Source organism: Oncorhynchus nerka, linkage group LG15 (assembly GCF_034236695.1).
Source record: "Oncorhynchus nerka isolate Pitt River linkage group LG15, Oner_Uvic_2.0, whole genome shotgun sequence".
Taxonomy (NCBI): Eukaryota; Metazoa; Chordata; class Actinopteri; order Salmoniformes; family Salmonidae; genus Oncorhynchus; species Oncorhynchus nerka.
In genome coordinates, this window is record NC_088410.1 from 33,486,235 (window position 1) to 33,508,140 (window position 21,906).

General features: G+C 40.2%; 1 protein-coding gene across 3 annotated transcripts; it reads left to right on the top strand.

Moving 5' to 3' along the window:
- The first annotated feature begins 4 nt into the window (after nt 1-4).
- Nucleotides 5-21,579, top strand: LOC115142454 (hemicentin-1-like). 3 transcript variants are annotated; one of them, XM_029681934.2, is made up of 8 exons: nt 5-2,866; nt 8,191-8,273; nt 8,509-8,838; nt 11,156-11,476; nt 12,540-12,662; nt 14,023-14,055; nt 17,920-17,984; nt 18,818-21,579. In XM_029681934.2, the coding sequence occupies exons 2-8, from the start codon at nt 8,201-8,203 to the stop codon at nt 18,821-18,823; spliced, it is 951 nt and encodes a 316-aa protein (XP_029537794.1). In that variant the 5' UTR covers nt 5-2,866; nt 8,191-8,200; the 3' UTR covers nt 18,824-21,579. The 3 variants fall into 3 exon arrangements, with proteins under 3 accessions (XP_029537794.1, XP_029537795.1, XP_064857589.1); XM_029681935.2 differs by lacking the exon at nt 14,023-14,055; XM_065001517.1 differs by lacking the exons at nt 14,023-14,055; nt 17,920-17,984.
- The last annotated feature ends 327 nt before the right edge of the window (nt 21,580-21,906 follow it).

Consider the following 21,906-nt stretch of genomic DNA (forward strand, 5'->3'; position numbering starts at 1 on the left):
CCTCCATGAAGTCAGTTTAATGGAACGTAACAGTAAACATGAAAACCGATGGACTAGAGTCAATTATTAATCAGAGAGAATTGGTATCAGTTTCAAGGTAACGTAGACATCTTCACCTGGTGGTTGATTATGATCATTTTGGAAAAACATTTCAAAACATTTTGTGTTTTGCAAGGGGCAGCAATTGTCTTATATTTACATAGTGATCGTTTCAGTTCACATTTTTACTGCTATCATGTTGCTGGTGATGGCGTTACATATCGACTGAGAAATCTGTTGTTGTATTGAGGTAACTTGAGGTGAATGCCGTCCACAGCAAGACTACACCTCCCACAATTCCTTCCAACCCTTCTGCAGTATCTGTTCCTTCTTGCTTAAGTGCATACTTGGCAGTTGGCACTGTAGATACAGATATGATTGACCTATCTCTATGCCAGCCTGCATGGAACTAGTCAGGGCTCTTTCATCTTTTTTTGTTGTTGTTGATTTTTGCTCAGCTCTACTATGGTGGCTTGAGATGTTTGTGTGTAAATAAATAAATATATATTTGCCAATTCTAACAAAATGAAGACATGTTCAGCTCTACTATGGTGGCTTGAGATGTTTGTGTGTAAATAAATAAATATATATTTGCCAATTCTAACAAAATGAAGACATGTTCAGCTCTACTATGGTGGCTTGAGATGTTTGTGTGTAAATAAATAAATATATATTTGCCAATTCTAACAAAATGAAGACATGTTCAGCTCTACTATGGTGGCTTGAGATGTTTGTGTGTAAATAAATAAATACATATTTGCCAATTCTAACAAAATTAAGACATGTTCAGCTCTACTATGGTGGCTTGAGATGTTTGTGTGTAAATAAATAAATATATATTTGCCAATTCTAACAAAATGAAGACATGTTATTTCGTAGTGTAAGAGGCCAAGATGAGAGAGGACTCCTGTCTGTATATGAAGTGATTGTCAAGTGATTTGATAATAGGTACAAAAAAAAGACAATATAATATTGTAATAAAACTATAATCTATTAATGCATCAACTGCACTTGTAGGCTATTTATTGTTCATCTATTAATGGATTAAGCATTAACCTCACTTGTAGGCTATTTATTGTTCATCAGCATCGCTTTTGGTTTAATGATGATCTTTTTGATTTAATTTGTTTTAAGCTAAATTGTAATAGTAGGTTTTGTGTCCATTTTGACAGGAGCTCGAAGGCAGTCCTGTATGTCCTTCAATATTCAGTATATGTCATTTTAATTTGTCACTTTGAGTTTATGGTTTCCCATCTTTCCTAGACAGTTCACAGAAGTCACTGTAAAAGCAATACAATACATGTCTGCTTGAGGCCTATGTACCTTACCCCATATGTACCTTACCCCATATGTACCTCACCCCATATGTACCTTACCCCATATGTACCTTACCCCATATGTAACTTAATCCATATGTACCTTACCCCATATGTAACTTACCCCATATGTAACTTACCCCATATGTACCTTACCCCATATGTACCTTACCCCATATGTACCTTGCCCCATATGTACCTTGCCCCATATGTACCTTACCCCATATGTACCTTACCCCATATGTACCTTACCCCATATGTAACTTACCCCATATGTAACTTACCCCATATGTACCTTACCCCATATGTAACTTACCCCATATGTACCTTACCCCATATGTACCTTCCCATATGTACCTTACCCCATATGTACCTTACCCCATATGTACCTTACCCTGTTTTGTATGTTTTTATATGTGACTTTGTTTATTATTAATGATATCATTGCGATGAAAGCTTTTTTACTTTGTCCAGATAAAACATGTATCTGGGTATATTTCGCACTGTGAAATTCCTGTTCAAATGGCGCACCTTGATACTGTTCATTAAACACAGGGCAGTGAGAAAGATGTTACACAGAAGGTTTTGTAAATATTTTCAATTGTTGTTTTTAAATACTACAATCTTTAAACAAATGAAAATCATAATTGATGGGGAGGCTAATCTGCATTCTTTCATGTTCTAAGATGTAAACTGTTTTCATAAGTTTTAAGGAACCAAAAGCTGGAAACCCATTGTGAGGAAAATGTATGTAATTACTGCACAAAGAAAGAAAAGAATCTTCATCATTATTTATTACATAAGTAGTTACAGTACCTGAAGACTGTATTTTTTTGCCCAGCGACAGTTCATTAGTACACAGTAGCAAAACAATTCCCAATCGGCTTTCATTTGGTCCCTTGTGAATACAACCCTGGATTGATTGAATTGAAGTTAGACATGTGACACTGAACAGAAGCAACATGTCCACTAGAGGGAATTCTCTCCTCTCATTCAAATTCTGATGCAAAGCGTGAGAAGAGATAATGGCTGAGTTTGATTAACATTGAGAAAAATCGACATCTGGAAGGTGAATAACATGAACACAACATGATGTAACTTTGATATGCTTTTTTAACATGCCTGTTGTAATGTGAATGCAGTGAAGTTAATTTACAGTTGGATATGTTGTTGTGGTTCTATAACAATACAATCCATCTAAACTCTCCACTCTACTCTCAACTCTCCACTTACCATATTTTTTGACTAACACAATAAACCATTGCAATTATAATAACATATATATAGCATTTGATTCGATTAAGAATTCTAAATTAGACTGCAGTAATACATGAAGGTGTGGTTGACTGTGAGGGACTGTGATGTCAGATGTATCGTATTTCCTGTTCTTTATAAGTAGATGTCAGACAGAGACAGACAGCAGTACACAGCCAGCTGTGGTGATATGATGTCACTGCTGAGGAGTTTGCTGTTGTTCTACTTCTCATTCAACGAATTGACCGCAGCAGCAGGTAAGGCAAGCTGTTTATTCCCAGCCAATCAAGATTGATTCTGTGTTAAATCATGTTAACTCATTAAAGTGAGGGTTCTGAGTCCTGCAAATGTTTCCTTTTGTGTGTCCAACATTTTGGAGTTTTCTCCACATGTCAAGTATACTATATGGATTTTTGTTGTTGTCTCAAACCACAACCAAGTTAGCGTGGTACTACATCCTATCCCTTGATCATTGCCTGCAGTTTTGCATCTGTAAGCCTATTTCATGCATCTTTCTGTAAAAGGTCCTTTCAGTAGTCCTCACAAGGGAGGAAAAAATGGCTTATTCTCCCATTGCAGCTGTTTATCCCTATTCTTCAGCTACATTGACTCCAGAAGCAACAAGTACAGTGCCTTGCGAAAGTATTCGGCCCCCTTGAACTTTGCGACCTTTTGCCACATTTCAGGCTTTAAACATAAAGATATAAAACTGTATTTTTTTGTGAAGAATCAACAACAAGTGGGACACAATCATGAAGTGGAACGATATTTATTGGATATTTAAACTTTTTTAACAAATCAAAAACTGAAAAATTGGGCGTGCAAAATTATTCAGCCCCCTTAAGTTAATACTTTGTAGCGCCACCTTTTGCTGCGATTACAGCTGTAAGTCACTTGGGGTATGTCTCTATCAGTTTTGCACATCGAGAGACTGAACATTTTTCCCAATCCTCCTTGCAAAACAGCTCGAGCTCAGTGAGGTTGGATGGAGAACATTTGTGAACAGCAGTTTTCAGTTCTTTCCACAGATTCTCGATTGGGATTCAGGTCTGGACTTTGACTTGGCCATTCTAACACCCGGATATGTTTATTTTTGAAACATTCCATTGTAGATTTTGCTTTATGTTTTGGATCATTGTCTTGTTGGAAGACAAATCTCCGTCCCAGTCTCAGGTCTTTTGCAGACTCCATCAGGTTTTCTTCCAGAATGGTCCTGTATTTGGCTCCATCCATCTTCCCATCACTTTTAACCATCTTCCCTGTCCCTGCTGAAGAAAAGCAGGCCCAAACCATGATGCTGCCACCACCATGTTTGACAGTGGGGATGGTGTGTTCAGGGTGATGAGCTGTGTTGCTTTTACGCCAAACATAACGTTTTGCATTGTTACCAAATTTCAATTTTGGTTTCATCTGACCAGAGCACCTTCTTCCACATGTTTGGTGTGTCTCCCAGGTGGCTTGTGGCAAACTTTAAACAACACTTTTTATGGATATCTTTAAGAAATGGCTTTCTTCTTGCCACTCTTCCATAAAGGCCAGATTTGTGCAATATACGACTGATTGTTGTCCTATGGACAGAGTCTCCCACCTCAGCTGTAGATCTCTGCAGTTCATCCAGAGTGATCATGGGCCTCTTGGCTGCATCTCTGATCAGTCTTCTCCTTGTATGAGCTGAAAGTTTAGAGGGACGACCAGGTCTTGGTAGATTTGCAGTGGTCTGATACTCCTTCCATTTCAATATTATCGCTTGCACAGTGCTCCTTGGGATGTTTAAAGCTTGGGAAATCTTTTTGTATCCAAATCCGGCTTTAAACTTCTTCACAACAGTATCTCGGACCTGCCTAGTGTGTTCCTTATTCTTCATGATGCTCTCTGCGCTTTTAACGGACCTCTGAGACTATCACAGTGCAGGTGCATTTATACGGAGACTTGATTACACACAGGTGGATTGTATTTATCATCATTAGTCATTTAGGTCAACATTGGATCATTCAGAGATCCTCACTGAACTTCTGGAGAGAGTTTGCTGCACTGAAAGTAAAGGGGCTGAATAATTTTGCACGCCCAATTTTTCAGTTTTTGATTTGTTAAAAAAGTTTGAAATATCCAATAAATGTCGTTCCACTTCATGCTTGTGTCCCACTTGTTGTTGATTCTTCACAAAAAAATACAGTTTTATATCTTTATGTTTGAAGCCTGAAATGTGGCAAAAGGTCGCAAAGTTCAAGGGGGCCGAATACTTTCGCAAGGCACTGTATATTGTGGGTGAGAATAACTCCAACAGCTTTAGTGGCCACTTGAATTAATTTAACAGTGCTGTCATCTCCCACACATGGTTTCCTTAAAAACAGAGTTTCCTTCAGTGTGAAAAAAAAGCCTTTCACACTTGACTTCTCCCTCCCTTACTAGCTCTAACTTTGCTGATAGCGATATGCGATATGTGGTTGACCCACCTAGCTAGAATACATTACCAAAGTATGTGGACGCCTGCTCGTCAAACATCTCATTCCAAAATCATGAGCATTAATATGGAGTTGGTCCCCCCTTTGCAGCTATAACAGCCTCCACTCTTCTGGGAAGGCTCTCCAGCAATATTGGAACATTGTTGTGGGGACTTGCTTCCATTCAGCCACAAGAGCATTAGTGAGGTCGGGCACTGATGTTGGGCGATTAGGCATTGCTTGCAGTCGACATTCCAATTCATCCCAAAGGTGTTCAATGGGGTTGACGTCAGGGCTCTGTGCAGGCCAGTCAAGTTCTTCCACACCGATCTCAACAAACCATTTCTGTTATGACCTCGCTTTGTGTATGGGGGCATTGTCATGCTGAAACAGGAAAAGACCTTCCGCAAACTGTTGCCACAAAGTTGGAAGCACAGAATCGTCTAGAATGTCATTGTGTGCTGTAGCATTAAGATTTCCCTTCACTGGAACTAAGGGGCCTATCCCGAACCATGAAAAACAACCCCAGAACATTATTCCTCCTCCAACAAACGTCATAGTTGGCACTATGCATTAATTCAGGTAGCGTTCTCCTGGCATTCGCCAAACCCAGATTCGTCCGTCAGACTGCCAGATTGTGAAGCATGATTTATCACTCCAGAGAGCGCGTTTCCACTGCTCCAGAGTCCAATGCCGGTGAGCTTTACACCACTCCAGCCACAGCTTGGCATTGTGCATGGTGATCTTAGGCTTGTGTGCGGCTGCTTGGCCATGGAAACCCATTTCATGAAGTTCCTGACAAACAGTTATTGTGCTGACGTTGCTTCCAGATGCAGTTTGGAACTCGGTAGTGAGTGTTGCAACCAAGGACAGACGATTTTGTGTGTCCTACCACTTCGCGGCTGAGCCGTTGCTGCTCCTAGACGTTTCCACTTCACAATAACAGCACTTACAGTTGACCGGTGCAGCTGTAGCAGGGCAGAAATTGGATGAACTGACTTATTGGAAAGGTGGCATTCTATGACGGTGCCAAGTTGAAAGTCACTGGGTTCTTCAGTAAGGTCATTCTACTGCCAATGTTTGTCTATGGAGATTGCATGGGTGTGTGTTAAATTTTATACACCTGTCTTCAACGGGTGTGGCTGAAATAGCCGAATCCACTCATTTGAAGGAGTGTCCACATACTTTTGTACATGTAGTGCATCTTAAGATGAACACTTAAGTCGCTTTGGATAAGTGTGTCTGCTAAATGACTCAAATGTAAATGCTCTTTTGTCTATTTGCATAATGTTCACATTTTATTGTGTTTGCCTGCCAAAGAAATAGTTAAAATGGGTATTTTGACAATCCAGGTGGGAGGTGACAAATAGATAGGCAACTGCCCCCTATTAAGCTATGTTAGGCCCTCATTCACTATGCACTTACACTGAACAAAAATATAAATGCAACATGTAAAGTGTTGGTCCCATGTCTCATGAGCTGAAATAAAGATCCCAGAAATGTTCCATGCGCACAATATTTTCTCAAATGTGCACAAATTTGTTTACATCCCTGTTAATGAGTATTTCTCTTTTGCCAAGATAATCCATCCACCTGAGAGGTGTGGCATATCAAGAAGCTGGTTAAACAGCATGATCATTACACAGGTGCACCTTGTGATGGGTACACTAAAAGGCCACTTTAAAATGTGCAGTTTTGTCATACCACACAATGCCACAGATGTCTCAAGTTTTGAGGGAGCGTGCAATTGGCATGCTGCCTGCAGGAATGTCCACCAGAGCTGTTGCCAGAGAATTTATTGTTAATTTCTATACCATATTTTTATTTTATTTCACCTTTATTTAACCAGGTAGGCTAGTTGAGAACAAGTTCTCATTTACAACTGTGACCTGGCCAAGATAAAGCATAGCAGTGTGAACAGACAACAACACAGAGTTACACATGGAGTAAACAATAAACAAGTCTATAACACAGTGGAAAGAAAAAAATAGTCTATATACATTGTGTGCAAAAGGCATGAGGAGGTAGGCGGATAATTACAATTTTGCAGATTAACACTGGAGTGATAAATGATCAGATGGTCATGTGCAGGTAGAGATACTGGTGTGCAAAAGAGCAGAAAAGGAAATAAATATAAACAGTATGGGGATGAGGTAGGTAAATTGGGTGGGCTATTTACCGATGGACTATGTACAGCTGCAGCGATCGGTTAGCTGCTCAGATAGCAGATGTTTGAAGTTGGTGAGGGAGATGAAAGTCTCCAACTTCAACGATTTTTGCAATTCGTTCCAGTCACAGGCAGCAGAGAACTGGAAGGAAAGGCGGCCAAATGAGGTGTTGGCTTTAGGGATGATCAGTGAGATACACCTGCAGGAGTGCGTGCTACAGGTGGGTGTTGCCATCGTGACCAGTGAACTGAGATAAGGCGGAGCTTTACCTAGCATGGACTTGTAGATGACCTGGAGCCAGTGGGTCTGGCGACGAATATGTAGCGAGGGCCAGCCGACTAGAGCATACAAGTCGCAGTGGTGGGTGGTATAAGGTGCTTTAGTAACAAAACGGATGGCACTGTGATAAACTGCATCCAGTTTGCTGAGTAGAGTATTGCAAGCTATTTTGTAGATGACATTGCCGAAGTCGAGGATCGGTAGGATAGTCAGTTTTACTAGGGTAAGTTTGGCGGCTTGAGTGAAGGAGGCTTTGTTGCGGAATAGAAAGCTGACTCTAGATTTGATTTTAGATTGGAGATGTTTGATATGAGTCTGGAAGGAGAGTTTAGCCAGACACCCAGGTACTTATAGATGTCCACATAAACCACCTCCAGCGTCCTTTTAGGGAATTTGGCAGTACGTCCAATAGTGGCGGTGGGGTTATGGTATGGGCAGGCATAAGCTACGGACAATGAACACAATTGCATTTTAACGATGGCAATTTGAATGCACAGAAATACTGTGAGGCCCTTTTATTTTTAAATGTATCTGTGACCAACAGATGCATCTGTATTACCAGTCATGTTAAATCCATAGATTAGGGCCTAATGAGTGATAGGCAGTCTATAGACCTACCTCACGCAGTCTAGAGACTTATCTCAAACTGCTGTGACAAGTGTTGTCATTGTACATTTCTCTCTTCCTACTCAGGAATCCAAAGATGACTTCAGCTACCAGTTTTCTGTTTTTTGCGATCCATTTAGCCTATATCAGCACTGGAAATTCTTCTGAGAGTATGTTGTGCCATAAATTCCATAATAATTATTACAAAATGTTATATACATAAATACAACAATTTATTTATTGTTTTCAGCAGATTATTAACATTGTGGTTTGGAAGAACTGTATATTATTTTTTACTAAAAGTTCAATAAGATTGGTGACATTATGATAAACCTGACTACTATAACAGTAATTATCTTCTGTATTTATGTGGTCTTTTTCTCTGAAATGATATTTTACTTACAGCATTTGTCAAACTGGAGTGTGAAGAAGAATACCATGGGGTTTATGGTCAGCAGTCATTGCTGGAGTGTATTGTCAAAGCTGTTCAGAACGTGACCATCTTGACGGTGACCTGGAAGAGGGTGGGAGGTGATGCACCTTTGTTGGAATACCATAAACATGCAAATGCCTCAACCCTCGGGTTTAAATTTGCTGAGCCATCCTGGAACAAGGATAATATGAATGTGTCCTTGTGGTTGACAAATACCAAGATGGCCGACAAGGGGGAGTATGAATGCATGGTGAGAACAGACAGTGGTGATGCTACAGCTACAATCAGCCTCAGTGTCACAGGTGAGTCCTATACTGTCTACAGTTCAACCAAATGTGATTATAAAAGCACCTTTCAACACAGGTCCATGAAAGGAAAAAACTGGAACATGTGAGATATTCAGCCACACTTTAAGGGCAATAGAAGAATACAATACAATACAACACTTAATTTTTTAAAATGCGTCTCAGCTCATAGCCTTCATCAGGGTGTTATGATGCCCACATGTTGAAATTAAGTTCTATTCAACTTCCATTGTTGTCACACACACACACACACACACACCTGCCCATACAGGTATGATAAAAGGTTGATAAGGATGTTTAATCTGAAATGTGTTCAGGGGGAGTTCAGATCTATTGTGAGGGAGAGAGAGATTGGACAGCACAGCAGGAGCCAGAGTTACTTGACAGTGCTCAAATGGCACAGAGTAGTACCAGTGGGAATGTCCACAACTAGCCTCCATAATGCCATTCTACCCACATCACGCAATCAATGTTTACAAATAATGTACACAGACTCAATTAGAACATGTGAGTGAAGAAAGGTAATTCCAGTTGATTAAAATCACTCCTCCAGTAATCTCATTCCAAGTTATAACCCTTTGATGGGTGTTGAAAAGGTGCCAAGTCTGTCTTAAGGATGTTTACCCGCTGACGTTGTTGCGAACTGCACCCACATGTACAGTTGAAGTCAGATGTTTACATACACTTAGGGTGGAGTCATTAAAAATAGTTTTCAACCACTCCACACATTTCTTGTTAACAAACTATAGTTTTGGCAAGTTGGTTACGACATCTACTTTGTGCATGACACAAGTCATTTTTCCAACAATTGTTTACAGACAGATTATTTCACTTATAATTCACTGTATCACAATTCCAGTGGGTCAGACGTTTACATACACTAAGTTGACTGTGCCTTTAAACAGCTTGGAAAATTCCAGGAAATGATGTCATGGCATTAGAAGCTTCTGATAGGCTCAAATTGACATCATTTGAGTCAATTAGAGGTGTACCTGTGGATGCATTTCAAGGCCTACCTTCAAACTCAGTGCCTCTTTGCTTGACATCATAGGAAAATCAAAAGAAATCAGCCAAGACCTCAGACCTCCACAAGTCTGGTTCATCCTTGGGAGCAATTTCCAAACACTTGACGGTACCACGATCATCTGTACAAACAATCGTACTCAAGTATAAACACAATGGGACCATGCAGCCGTCATACCGCTCAGGAAGGAGACTCGTTCTGTCTCCTAGAGATGAATGTATTTTGGTGCGAAAAGTGAAAATCAATCCCAGAACAACAGTAAAGGACCTTGTGAAGATGCTGGAGGAAACAGGTACAAAAGTATCTATATCCACAGTAAAACGAGTCCTATCTCAACATAACCTGAAAGGCCGCTCAGCAAGGAAGATGCCACTGCTCCAAAACCGCCATTAAAAAAGCCAGACTACGGTTTGCAACTGCACATGGGGACAAAGATCAATATTTTTGGAGAAATGTCCTCTGGTCTGATGAAACATAAATAGAACTGTTTGGCCATAATGACCATTGTTATGTTTGGAGGAAAAAGGTGGTGGCTTGCAAGCCGAAGAACACCATCCCAACCGTGAAGCACGGGGGTGGCAGCATCATGTTGTGAGGGTGCATTGCTGCAGGAGGGACTGGTGCACTTCACAAAATAGATGGCTTCATGAGGATGGAATATTATGTGGATAGATTGAAGTAATATCTCAAGACATCAGTCAGGAAGTTAAAGCTTGGTTGCCAATGGGTCTTCCAAATGAACAATGACCCCAAGCATACTTCCAAAGTTGTTGCAAAATGGCTTAAGGACAACAAAGTCAAGGTATTGGAGTGGCCATCACAAAGCCCTGACCTCAATCCTATAGAAAATGTGTGGGCAGGACTGAAAAAGTGTGTGCGAGCAAGGAGGCCGACAAACCTGACTCAGTTACACCAGCTCTGTCAGAAGGAATAGGCCAGAATTCACCCAACTTATTGTGGGAAGTTTGTGGAAGGCTTCCTGAAATGTTTGACCCAAGTTAAACAATTTAAAGGCAATGCTACCAAATACTAATTGAGGGTATGTAAACTTCTGACCCACTGGGAATGTGATGATAGAAATAAAAGCTGAAATGAATCATTCTCTCTACTATTATTCTGACATTTCACATAATAAAGTGGTGATCCTAACAGACATAAGATAGGTAATTTCTACTATTATTAAATGTCAGGAATTGTGAAAAACTGAGTTTTAAATGTATTTGGCTAAGGTGTATGAACTTTCAACTTCAACTGTATGTAATATAATGTATCTTTCTCTCTCTCGTCCAGCTATGTACAAATCACCAACCATGAGTTCCAGTCCTGAGAACTGCATAAAACAGAACACAGACGTGACCATTTTCTGCAACTCTACAGGCGGGCACCAGAAAGGGTTGATCTGGTGGTTTGACGAGTTTGGCGCAAACTGCACAGGCAGTGCTGAACTCGTGGCCAAAAAGACAGACGACACACTGTTTAGCCTCTCCAGTAAACTGACAGTTCTGAAGGCTACATACAGTGGTTCCACAAACTACTCATGCACAGTGCACAACACCAATGGAGTCCAGGAGGGGAAGGCATCATTTGAGATCCCGTTTGTATGTTCAGCAGGTATGTTCTGCCATCGTGGTCGGTATACACAGTGTCTATGAATGTTTGTGATGTCATCCTTTTTGAAAGCTGGGCCAAATCCAAAACATGCCAGTCTCCCTTATTCGCTCATCCTAACCCTGATCATTGTAAACAGTTCAGCCTCAATCTAGCCTACTTTTATTAGCATAGGCCTTTTTAACAACGTCTTTATCATGTGTGAGCACAATAAATCAGCCTCATAATGAGAGAACATGTCACTGAGGGGTGGAGTACATCAGGCCATAACATGCTCCCAAATCTGACTGAACATCTTCCTTGAAATTGAAAAAAAGAAAATGAATGTCTTGGTTTGGCTAAGAAACATTCCATTGCATGTTTCAGTATGATCCCAGAAGATCTTCAATGTTTGCTTAACCCAGTCTGCGTGTCATCTGGTGAGCCTAGAAGAAATAGTGGAGTTGTAAAATACCTGCACTAGTTGCAAATTAGAGCTCATCGTCTCCAAAATGTCTCTAATGCTCCATCTTATCACGATTCAGTGCAGTCATAATACCTTCTTACCAGAACATTCCTTCTCTGCAGTTGTTTCTCACATCTTGCAGCCATTTTGAATGTTTTTTCTGACCTGCCTGGCTGGGAATTTCCAAACACAAATTATCCATCTGATGCGAAAACGAATTAGTCTTAGCAATTGGGAGTAAATTAAGATTATATTTAGATTAGAAAAGAGCTCTAGTCTGTTTATTTTAAGATATATCAAAATAATCAAATATTACTCTGCAGGAAATTAAGTTGACCTGATGCTGACTTTGACCAATCATAATTGCCCTTTTCCTCTGGATTTGATATTTTAGAATAATATTGGAACTTCTTTTTAGTTGAAATGACATTGAACTTCGGTTGCCTGAATCCAGGTCTGCTGGATTAGATTTGTAAAAAATAATCTGATTTAATTTGTTCTCAATCATGGACTTTGTGCATCTATGTCTGGTCACAGAGTAGCACTACCTGTATTTAATTCAAATATCTGTGAATTTCCTATTTAATTTGCTAATTGTTTATTTTCCACCTGCATTTGAAGGTTCAAAAGATGATTTTGCTTCTGACTCCACTACCCAGTGGCTTGCCCCAGTTGTGGTCATAGGATCTCTGGTCATTGGACTCCTTGCTGCGCTGCTGATATTTAAGAGGCGCTCTGTCCAACGTAAGTACATGAATTGTCATACAGTACAGACTGATGACAGCTCTCAGACGGTGCTTACATGGGCCTGGCTGATATGTGTGATCTCTCTGTGTGTGTAACTCCTCCATGGACAGATATCATTGCATGAAGCTTTGTTGAGTATCATGGATCTCTGCTTGGCGTGCTAAATTAACCTGTATAGTGGGTCTGCATGTTTTAGCAGTTGGCAGCCACCCATTTTGGCTCTGAATAGGGATGATTACCTTAAAGTTACACTGCCAAGAACCTCAGTAGTCAAACAACATAGTGAAAATACCCCAGGCTCAGCCAGTCGTCATGTACAGTAGTTAAACATCAGACATCTTTACTATATGATCAGTGGCTTTCAGCCATGTGTGGCATAGGCTTATATTAACCATGAAAAACAGTGTATTTGATGCTCGAAGTCAATATTAATGGATTCAGCATGAACTGCACTAGTAGGCTATTTATTGTTCATCAACATCACTTTTGATTGACTTATTAGCTTTTTTATGTATACTGTACAAAAATATAAACGCAACATGCAACAATTTCAACCATTTTACTGAGTTACAGTTCATATAAGGAAATCAGTCAACTTAAATAAATAAATTAGACCCTAATCTATGGATTTCACATGACTGGGCAGGGGTGCATCAATGGGTGAGCCTGGGAGGGCATAGGTCCACCCACTTTGGAGCCAGGATAGGCTAATTCATTTTTCCCCACGAAAGGGCTTTATTACAGACAGAAATACTTCTCAGTTTCATCAGCTGTCCGGTTGGTTGGTCTCAAATGATCCCGCAGGTGAAGATGCCGGATGTGGAGGTCCTGGGCTGGCGTGGTCACATGTGGTCTGCGGTTGTGTGGCCGGTTGGACGTAATTCTCTAAAACGACATTGGAGGCGGGTTATGGTAGAGAAGTGAACATTAAATTATATGGCAACACCTCTGATGGACGTTCCTGCAGTGAACATGCCAAATGCACACTCACTCAAAACTTGAGACATCTGTGGCATTGTGATGTGTGACAAAATTGCACATTTTCGTGGCCTTTTATTGTCCCCGGCACAAGATGCACCTGTGTAACGATGCTGTTTAATCAGCTTCTTGACAAGCCACACATCTCAGGTGGATGGATTATTTTTGCAAAGTATAAATGCTCACTAACAGGGATGCATTTGTGCACAAAATTTGAGAGAAATATGTTTTTTGTGCATGTGGAACATTTCTGGGATTTTTAATTCAGGACATTAAACATAGGACCAAGACTTTACATGTTGCATTTGTATTTTTGTTCAGTATAGTTTGTTTTAAGCTAAATTGTAATAGTAGGTTTTATGTCATTTATTTTTCACAGGGGCTCGAAGGCAGTCCACCTTCCCATTAATGAGTAAGTCCTTCAATATTCAGTATTTATAAAAAATGGTTTCCCATCTTTCCTAGACAGTTCACATAATTCCCTGTAAAAGCAATACACATACTTTATAATGACCAGCATCTTCATTTGGAAAACTTGATAATTATAACTCAACAAATAAAAATGATTACATTTTCCAAGGCAAAAACAACACTCCGTAATGCATTCACATAGCCTGAGTGCCAGTCTGTTTGGGCTATCATGCCAACCCCTTGTCACTCATTGTTATGCCTAACATCTTTGTCTTGACAATGAGATATGGAGTTGGCAAGAGTAGTACAAACAGATATTTGACCAGGCTAGCATTCACATGCTTTTGGTTTGTGAAACTAGCCACTCAGCCGGAACACTGTTCTCTCCCTTTGAATTGAATGACTTATTTGATTGAATGTAGGTCAAAGGGTAGTGTTTCTTCCGTCACAAGTGGAGTAGAAAATAGAGGCCGGATGATTACTAATTGTTTACCAAACCAGTTGGCGATGATGATGGCTCCGCTTTTGTATTGTTCTCATGGGGAAATCTTAAGAAATGACTCACCCCTGTTCTAATTTCGGTAGTTTAGCTGCATGGCTGTGGTGAAGGGAGATGATTTATTTGGGTCATACTAAACTCAGCAAAAAAAGAAAACGCCCTCTCACTGTCAACTGTTTATTTTCAGCAAACCTAACATGTGTAAATATTTGTATGAACATAAGATTTAACAACTGAGAAATAAACTGAACGAATTCCACAGACATGTGACTAACATACATTTAATAATGTGTCCCTGAACAAAAAGGGCGTCAAAATCAAAAGTAACAGTCAGTATCTGGTGTGGCCACCAGCTGCATGAAGTACTGCAGTGCATGGCCTTCTCATGGACTGAACCAGATTTGCCAGTTCTTGCTGTGAGATGTTACCCCATTCTTCCACCAAGGCACCTGCAAGTTCCCGGACATTTCTGGGGGGAATGGCCCTAGCCCTCAATGTCCGATCCAACAGGTCCCAGATGTGCTCAATGGGATTGAGATCCGGGCTCTTTGCTGGCCATGGCAGAACACTGACATTCCTGTCTTGCAGGAAATCACGTACAGAATGAGCAGTATGGCTGGTGGCATTGTCATGCTGGAGGGTCATGTCAGGATGAGCCTGCAGGAAGGGTACCACATGAGGGAGGAGGATGTCTTCCCTGTAACGCACAGCGCTGAGATTTCCTGCAATGACGAGCTCAGTCCGAAGATGCTGTGACATGATGGACCCTCCACCTCCAAATCGATCCCGCTCCAGAGTACAGGCCTCGGTGTAACGCTCATTCCTTCAACGATAACCGCGAATCCGACCATCACTCCTGGTGAGACAAAACTGTGATTCGTCAGTGAAGCGCACTTTTTGCCAGTCCTGTCTGGTCCAGGGACGGTGGGTTTGTGCCCGTAGGCAACGATGTTGCCGGTGATGTCTGGTGAGGACCTGCCTTACAACAGGCCTACAAGCCCTCAGTCCAGCCTCTTTCAGCCTATTGCGGACAGTCTGAGCACTGATGGAGGGATTGTGTGTTCCTGGTGTAACGTAGGCAGTTGTTGCCATCCTGTACTTGTCCCGCAGGTGCGATGTTTGGATGTACCGATCCTGTGCAGGTGTTTTTACACGTGGTCTGCCACTGTTAGAACGATCAGCTGTCCGTCCTGTCTCCCTGTACTGCTGTCTCACGGTACGGACATTGCACTTTATTGCCCTGGCCACATCTGCAGTCCTCATACCTCCTTGCAGCATGCCTAAGGCACGTTCACGCAGATGAGCAGGGACCCTGGGCATCTTTTTTTGGTGTTTTTCAGATTCAGTAGAAAGGCCTCTTTAGTGTCCTAGGATTTCATAACTGTGACCTTAATTGCCTACCGTCTGTAAGCTGTTAGTGTCTTTGCCACCGTTCTACAGGTGCATGTTTATTGTTTATGGTTCATTGAACAAGCATGGGAAACAGTGTTTAAACCCTTAACAATGAAGATCTGTGAAGTTATTTGAATTTTACAAATTATCTTTGAATTACAGTTTTTTTTTTGCAGAGTTTATTTTGTACTGCTGGGTGAAATATGGGCCTGTCTGCACTGTGAGGGAAGACCTTCTGTCTTGCAAGTAGGGCTGGGCGATCAAGTTTTTTCGATATATTCGAGTTTGTTTTAACGTGATATGGAAATTGTCTATCGCAAGAATTGAGGTTCTGTTATAATGTTGTAACGTTTGACAAATGCAGCTTCTCACTGTCTCTTCGCTGTCAGGCCAATGTCGAATCATGTGCCAACGCGTGCACAGAGGTTATCCACCAATCACAACTGTAGACAGCCTTTCACAAATTGTAACCACGCTGACAAAGTGTAGCGGCGGTAAGAGTTCCACCAAAATGGAAAGTGGGGAAACCAACTCAGCCTCTCGTGAGGATGAAATCATCCCCGAAAAAGGCTGCAATGTTTTTTCAATAATATGGAAGTGGTTTGGGTTGAAGAGGTCTGTTGTTCAGCAAACGAATGTCTTGTGCAAAATGTGTCGAAAGACAATTGCTACGAAAAGCAGCAGTACAACCAACCCCTTCCATCACCTGCAACTGAAACACGCGGTGGAATGGGAGGAATTCGTGAGACTATGCAATGGCGATTCCAGTCGCCCAATTTCCAAAATGTCAGCTAAAAGACAAACTACCATAGTCGCTTCCTTTTCAAACGTAATCCCTTATGACAAAAGTTTGAGGTGGAAGGAGATAACGGATGCAGTGACCTATTACATAGCGAAAGATATGGTCCCAATCTTTACAGTAGAAAAGCCAGCATTTAAAAATCTGCTAGGTACAGGTGACCACAAATCAGCTGCCAAGCCGCAAGTATTTCACAGAAGAAGCCCTGCGGCGATTATACACTGCTACCCACGAAAGAGTCGCAGAGAACTTGGCTAGTGTTTCTTATTTTTCCTCCACAGCCGATCTATGGTCGAGCAGAACGTCAGAGCCATGCCTAAATTTGACAGTCGACTACATAAATGAAGACTGGAAATTGTAAAACGTCTGCCTACAGACGTCTTACATTCCCGATGATCATACGGGTGAAGTACTAGCCCAGGATCTCAAAGACTCTGGCATTGTGGAAGATGAGTGAAGACCAACATGTGTGCATGACAACTGACAGCGGGAGCAACATGATAAAAGCATTGTGCTTGAACAACTGGACCCGCCTGCAGTGCTTTGGGCACAGGCTTCACCTCACCATTGGTAAGTGTGACATTGGATAATTAAAGTGCATTCAAAAAAAGTTATGTTCAGGCCAACTGTAGGCTAATGTGTTAGTAGTTGTCATTCTGCCAATCCAATAGCAAATTAACCACAGGCTGTTCTAATTATAACAGCAAATTAACTCAATTAATGCATTTTCAATCAAAATGATTATATAAATGACATATTCAAACAGCGAGCGGTCAAACATTCCTAAACGATAGAATAGACGTGTGGATGTGTGTTCATTTGTTTTGCACAAGTAGGCCTTGAGGCCTTGTATATTTTTTATTTTAATAAAGAAAATTCTGTTTAGAATTAAGTCTTGTCCTTTTTTAATTTGTTTATAGAAAAACAAGAAATCGAGGTGTGTGTGTGTATATATATATATCGTGAATCGTCCAAACCTGGAGCCATTACTTTTAGGCCATATCGCCCAACCCTACTTGGAAGTCTCTTGACTAACTTTAAAAAACAATTCTGCCCTGCTGTTATTTTCACTGAAATTTGAAGGAGGCAATGCTCCTCTGGAGATTGAAACGTTACATGACATTCGTCCACCATATGTCACAGATCAGCTTCTGACTTGTCCTTGTCGGTTATAGGTCACAGTGGCCACCCAACTGACAGGCACCGCGATGATGAGGCAGAAGGAAACGCTATCCTTACTGTATGTTGTATCTACATCTAATATGTCTATATCTCTATTGTACATCTAAAATGAATACATCTAAAACATATTGTATCTACTTGTATTTATAATAGCTCTCTTTCTATTCAGCATCATAGCTTCATAGGGGACATGTGTTTTTTTATGACTGTAGTTTACATGTGTTTTTTATGACTGTAGTTTACATGTGTTTTTATGACTGTAGTTTACATGTGTTTTTTATGACTGTAGTTTACATGTGTTTTTTTATGACTGTAGTTTACATGTGTTTTTTTATAGTTTACATGTGTTTTTATGACTGTTTACATGTGTTTTTATGACTGTAGTTTTGGGTTTTTATGACTGTTTATGGGTTTTTATGACTTAGTTTACATGGGTTTTTATGACTGTAGTTTACATGTGTTTTTTATGACTGTAGTTTACATGTGTTTTTATGACTGTAGTTTACATGTGTTTTTTATGACTGTAGTTTACATGTGTTTTTTATGACTGTAGTTTACATGTGTTTTTTATGACTGTAGTTTACATGTGTTTTTTATGACTGTAGTTTACATGTGTTTTTTTATGACTGTAGTTTACATGTGTTTTTTATGACTGTAGTTTACATGTGTTTTTTATGACTGTAGTTTACATGTGTTTTTTATGACTGTAGTTTACATGTGTTTTTTATGACTGTAGTTTACATGTGTTTTTTATGACTGTAGTTTACATGCTGGCCGTGTTCCTTATAATGATTATTGAAAAGTCTCTCCTGTTTTTTACTTTCTATTATTGTTAACAATATGCTCTTTCTCGTTTTCTCTCTTTCTCTCTCCCTCTCTCTGTCTCTCCAGGTCTAAATAGTGACAGTACACATGACCAGCATTCCAGTCTTTAGTAACTGATTCGTTAACTGGCAGTCTCTGGAAGGGACTGTTTCCTTGACGATCAATAAGGGGCTTGTCACTATCCTTTGATGGACTGTTTCCTGTTAAGTGTCCAATGACAGTCACTTTGGCACTCGGGTCGTTCTAATGGAGGCATTTGTTTCTTCACAATCTACTGCTGATGGCAGCCTTTAAAGTCTGTGGTTGATTACAAATGATATGTTTCTATACAGGGTTGCCATGGTGTCACTATACTCTAGATTCTACCACTGTAGAACATTGGTATACTGTAATACCAGGTAATCTAATCACTGTACACAATATACTACAAGATGCATGGTTTAACATTCCACATTTCCTCTACTGTAGATTCTACCATATTGGTTGTTATTACTATACTGTAACACCATACCATCTAATCACTGTTACACGCCGTTCTATACTAAGGTTGTGCAAACATTCAATTTGAACACTGCACTTTTCTGAAAACATGTAGTTAAACTGGTTACACTTCTGAAAGAGGGTTTCACAAGACTGCACAACAACCACTCTTATAACCAAAAGCCAGCCGGTTGCTCCTACCACAGATTTATTTTTAGGCCTTCCTTTTTCCTTGTCTTGCTCGATCTGCTAGTGTAAAATGCAGATTTATATCTTGCTCAGAGCACACGTCCAGGAAATGCAATGGAATGAAACTGTAAACATGTTGATCATCAGGTTTCAAGAGATACTCCTGCATCTGCCAGTATTCTCCCTGGGCTTTGATTCTGCTACAATATCTCTGGGGAGAATGTGGCGCCCAATTTCCTATATAGTGCACTACTTTTGACCAGAGGGAATAGGGTGCCATTTGGAATGCAACCTTTGACTTGACTTTGTGTTTGATCATTTTTGGCACTGAATGTAATTTATAACCATTATCAGAAGTCAGCCTGTCACTCCTCCCACAGCTGTTTGTTTGTGGCCTCTAAATAGTGACAGTACACATGACCAGCATTCCAGTCTTTAGTAACTTCCTCTGTCTCCTTTCTTGTCTGGCGCCATCTGCTGGTGTAAAAAAGAGGCTGCTACTGTCTTAATACTGTAGTTATAGAATGACTGTTTCAATTCCCATTATGTTTTACTGCTATCATGTTGCTGATGGCATTACGTATAGACTGACTAATCTGTTGTATTGTGGCAGCTTGAGGTGAATGGTGTCCACGACAAGACTCCACCTCCTATAATTCCTGGCAAATCTTGTATCAGTTCCTTCTTACTTCAGTACATGATTGGAAGTTGGCACTATAGATACAGTTAGAATAATTCATCAATTTATATGCTACCCTGCTTGGCACTGGTCAGGGCTCTTCCAAAGAAGCTTGGGCTTTTGGTTTAGCTCGACTATAGTGGTTTGAGATGTTCATGTGTAAAGTTTTGTTTATTTTGCAGTTCAACGAAATGTTTTCTTCTCTGTATGAAGTGTATATCAAGCGATTTGTTGATGTGCCAGCTTGAGGCCTACTCCACTTACGATTTTGTTGTCCCCGTTTTTTTGTATATTTCACACTTTGAAATTCCTTTTCAAATCCCACTCCTTGACACTGTTCAGGTTTTGTAAATAGGATGAAGATTTTAATTGTAGTTTTTAATTACTACAATCTTTTTTAATGAAAATCATAATTGATGGGGAGGCTAATCTGAAATGTTCTAAGGTCTAAACTGTTTTAATATGTTTTAAGGAACCAAAAGCAGTAAACCATTGTGAGAAAAATGTGTAATTACTGCACAAAGATTTTTTATTATTTTTTATCCATCATTATGCATTATATAAGTAGTTACAGTACCTTTTTTGCCCAGCGACAGTACATCGTTGCATTCATTAGTGCACACCGTAGCAAAACCATTTGCAACGGAAAACAAATGTTTCTTATTGGACAAGTTCAGGTGGTCCCCCCACATTTTGGTCAATCTATCATTTCATTCCTTGTGAATACAACCCTGGTTTGATTGAATCCAGAGATGTGACACTGAACAGAAGACAACTTGTCCATTAGATCAGGGTTCCCCAAATGGCGGCCCACCAAAAATATACAGTTATATTTTTTACTACTTTTACTCAACTACACTACTGTTCAAAAGTTTGGGGTCACTTAGAAATGTCCTTGTTTTTGAAAGAAAAGCACTCAAAAAATTGACCATTAAAACATCAAATTGATCAGAACTACAGTGTAGACATTGTTAATGTTGTAAATGACTATTGTAGCTGGAAACTGCTTTTTGTTAGAATATCTACATAGGTGTACAGAGGCCCATTATCAGCAACCATCACTCCTGTGTTCCAATGGCACGTTGTGTTAGCTAATCCAAGTTAATCATTTTAAAAGGCTAATTGATCATTAGAAAATCATTTTGCAATTATGTTAGCACAGCTGAAAACTGTTCTGATGTCACACCCTGACCATAGTTTGCTTTGTATGTTTCTATGTTTTGTTTGGTCAGGGTGTGATCTGAGTGGGCATTCTATGTTGTGTGTCTAGTTTGTCTGTTTCTGTGTTTGGCCTGATATGGTTCTCAATCAGAGGCAGGTGTTAGTCATTGTCTCTGATTGGGAACCATATTTAGGTAGCCTGTTTGTTGTTGGGTTTTGTGGGTGATTGTTCCTGTCTCTGTGTTTGCACCAGATAGGGCTGTTTTCGTGTTCACATTTCTTGTTTTGTATATTGTTCATTAAAGATGTATCACAATAACCACGCTGCGTTTTGGTCCGCCTCTCCTTCGACACAAGAAAACCGTTACATCTGATTAAAGAAGCAATAAAACTGTCCGCCTTTAGACTAGTTGAGTATCTGGAGCATCAGCATTTGTGGGTTTAAATGGGGCGGCAGGGTAGCCTAGTGGTTAGTGATGGACTAGTAACCGAAAGGTTGGAAGTTCAAATCCCCAAGCTGACAAGGTACAAATCTGTCGTTCTGCCCCTGAACAGGCAGTTAACCCACTGTTCCTAGGCCGTCATTGAAAATGAGAATTTGTTCTTAACTGACTTGCCTAGTAAAATAAAGGTAAATAATAATAAT

Bases quoted from the DNA above. Each gene is read 5' to 3' on its own strand.
- LOC115142454 (XM_029681934.2), top strand. From the start codon at position 8,201: ATGACTTCAGCTACCAGTTTTCTGTTTTTTGCGATCCATTTAGCCTAT. The intron at 8,839-11,155 runs GTGAGTCCTATA...TCTCTCGTCCAG, and splicing joins AATCAGCCTCAGTGTCACAG to CTATGTACAAATCACCAACC. The intron at 11,477-12,539 runs GTATGTTCTGCC...CTGCATTTGAAG, and splicing joins CCCGTTTGTATGTTCAGCAG to GTTCAAAAGATGATTTTGCT.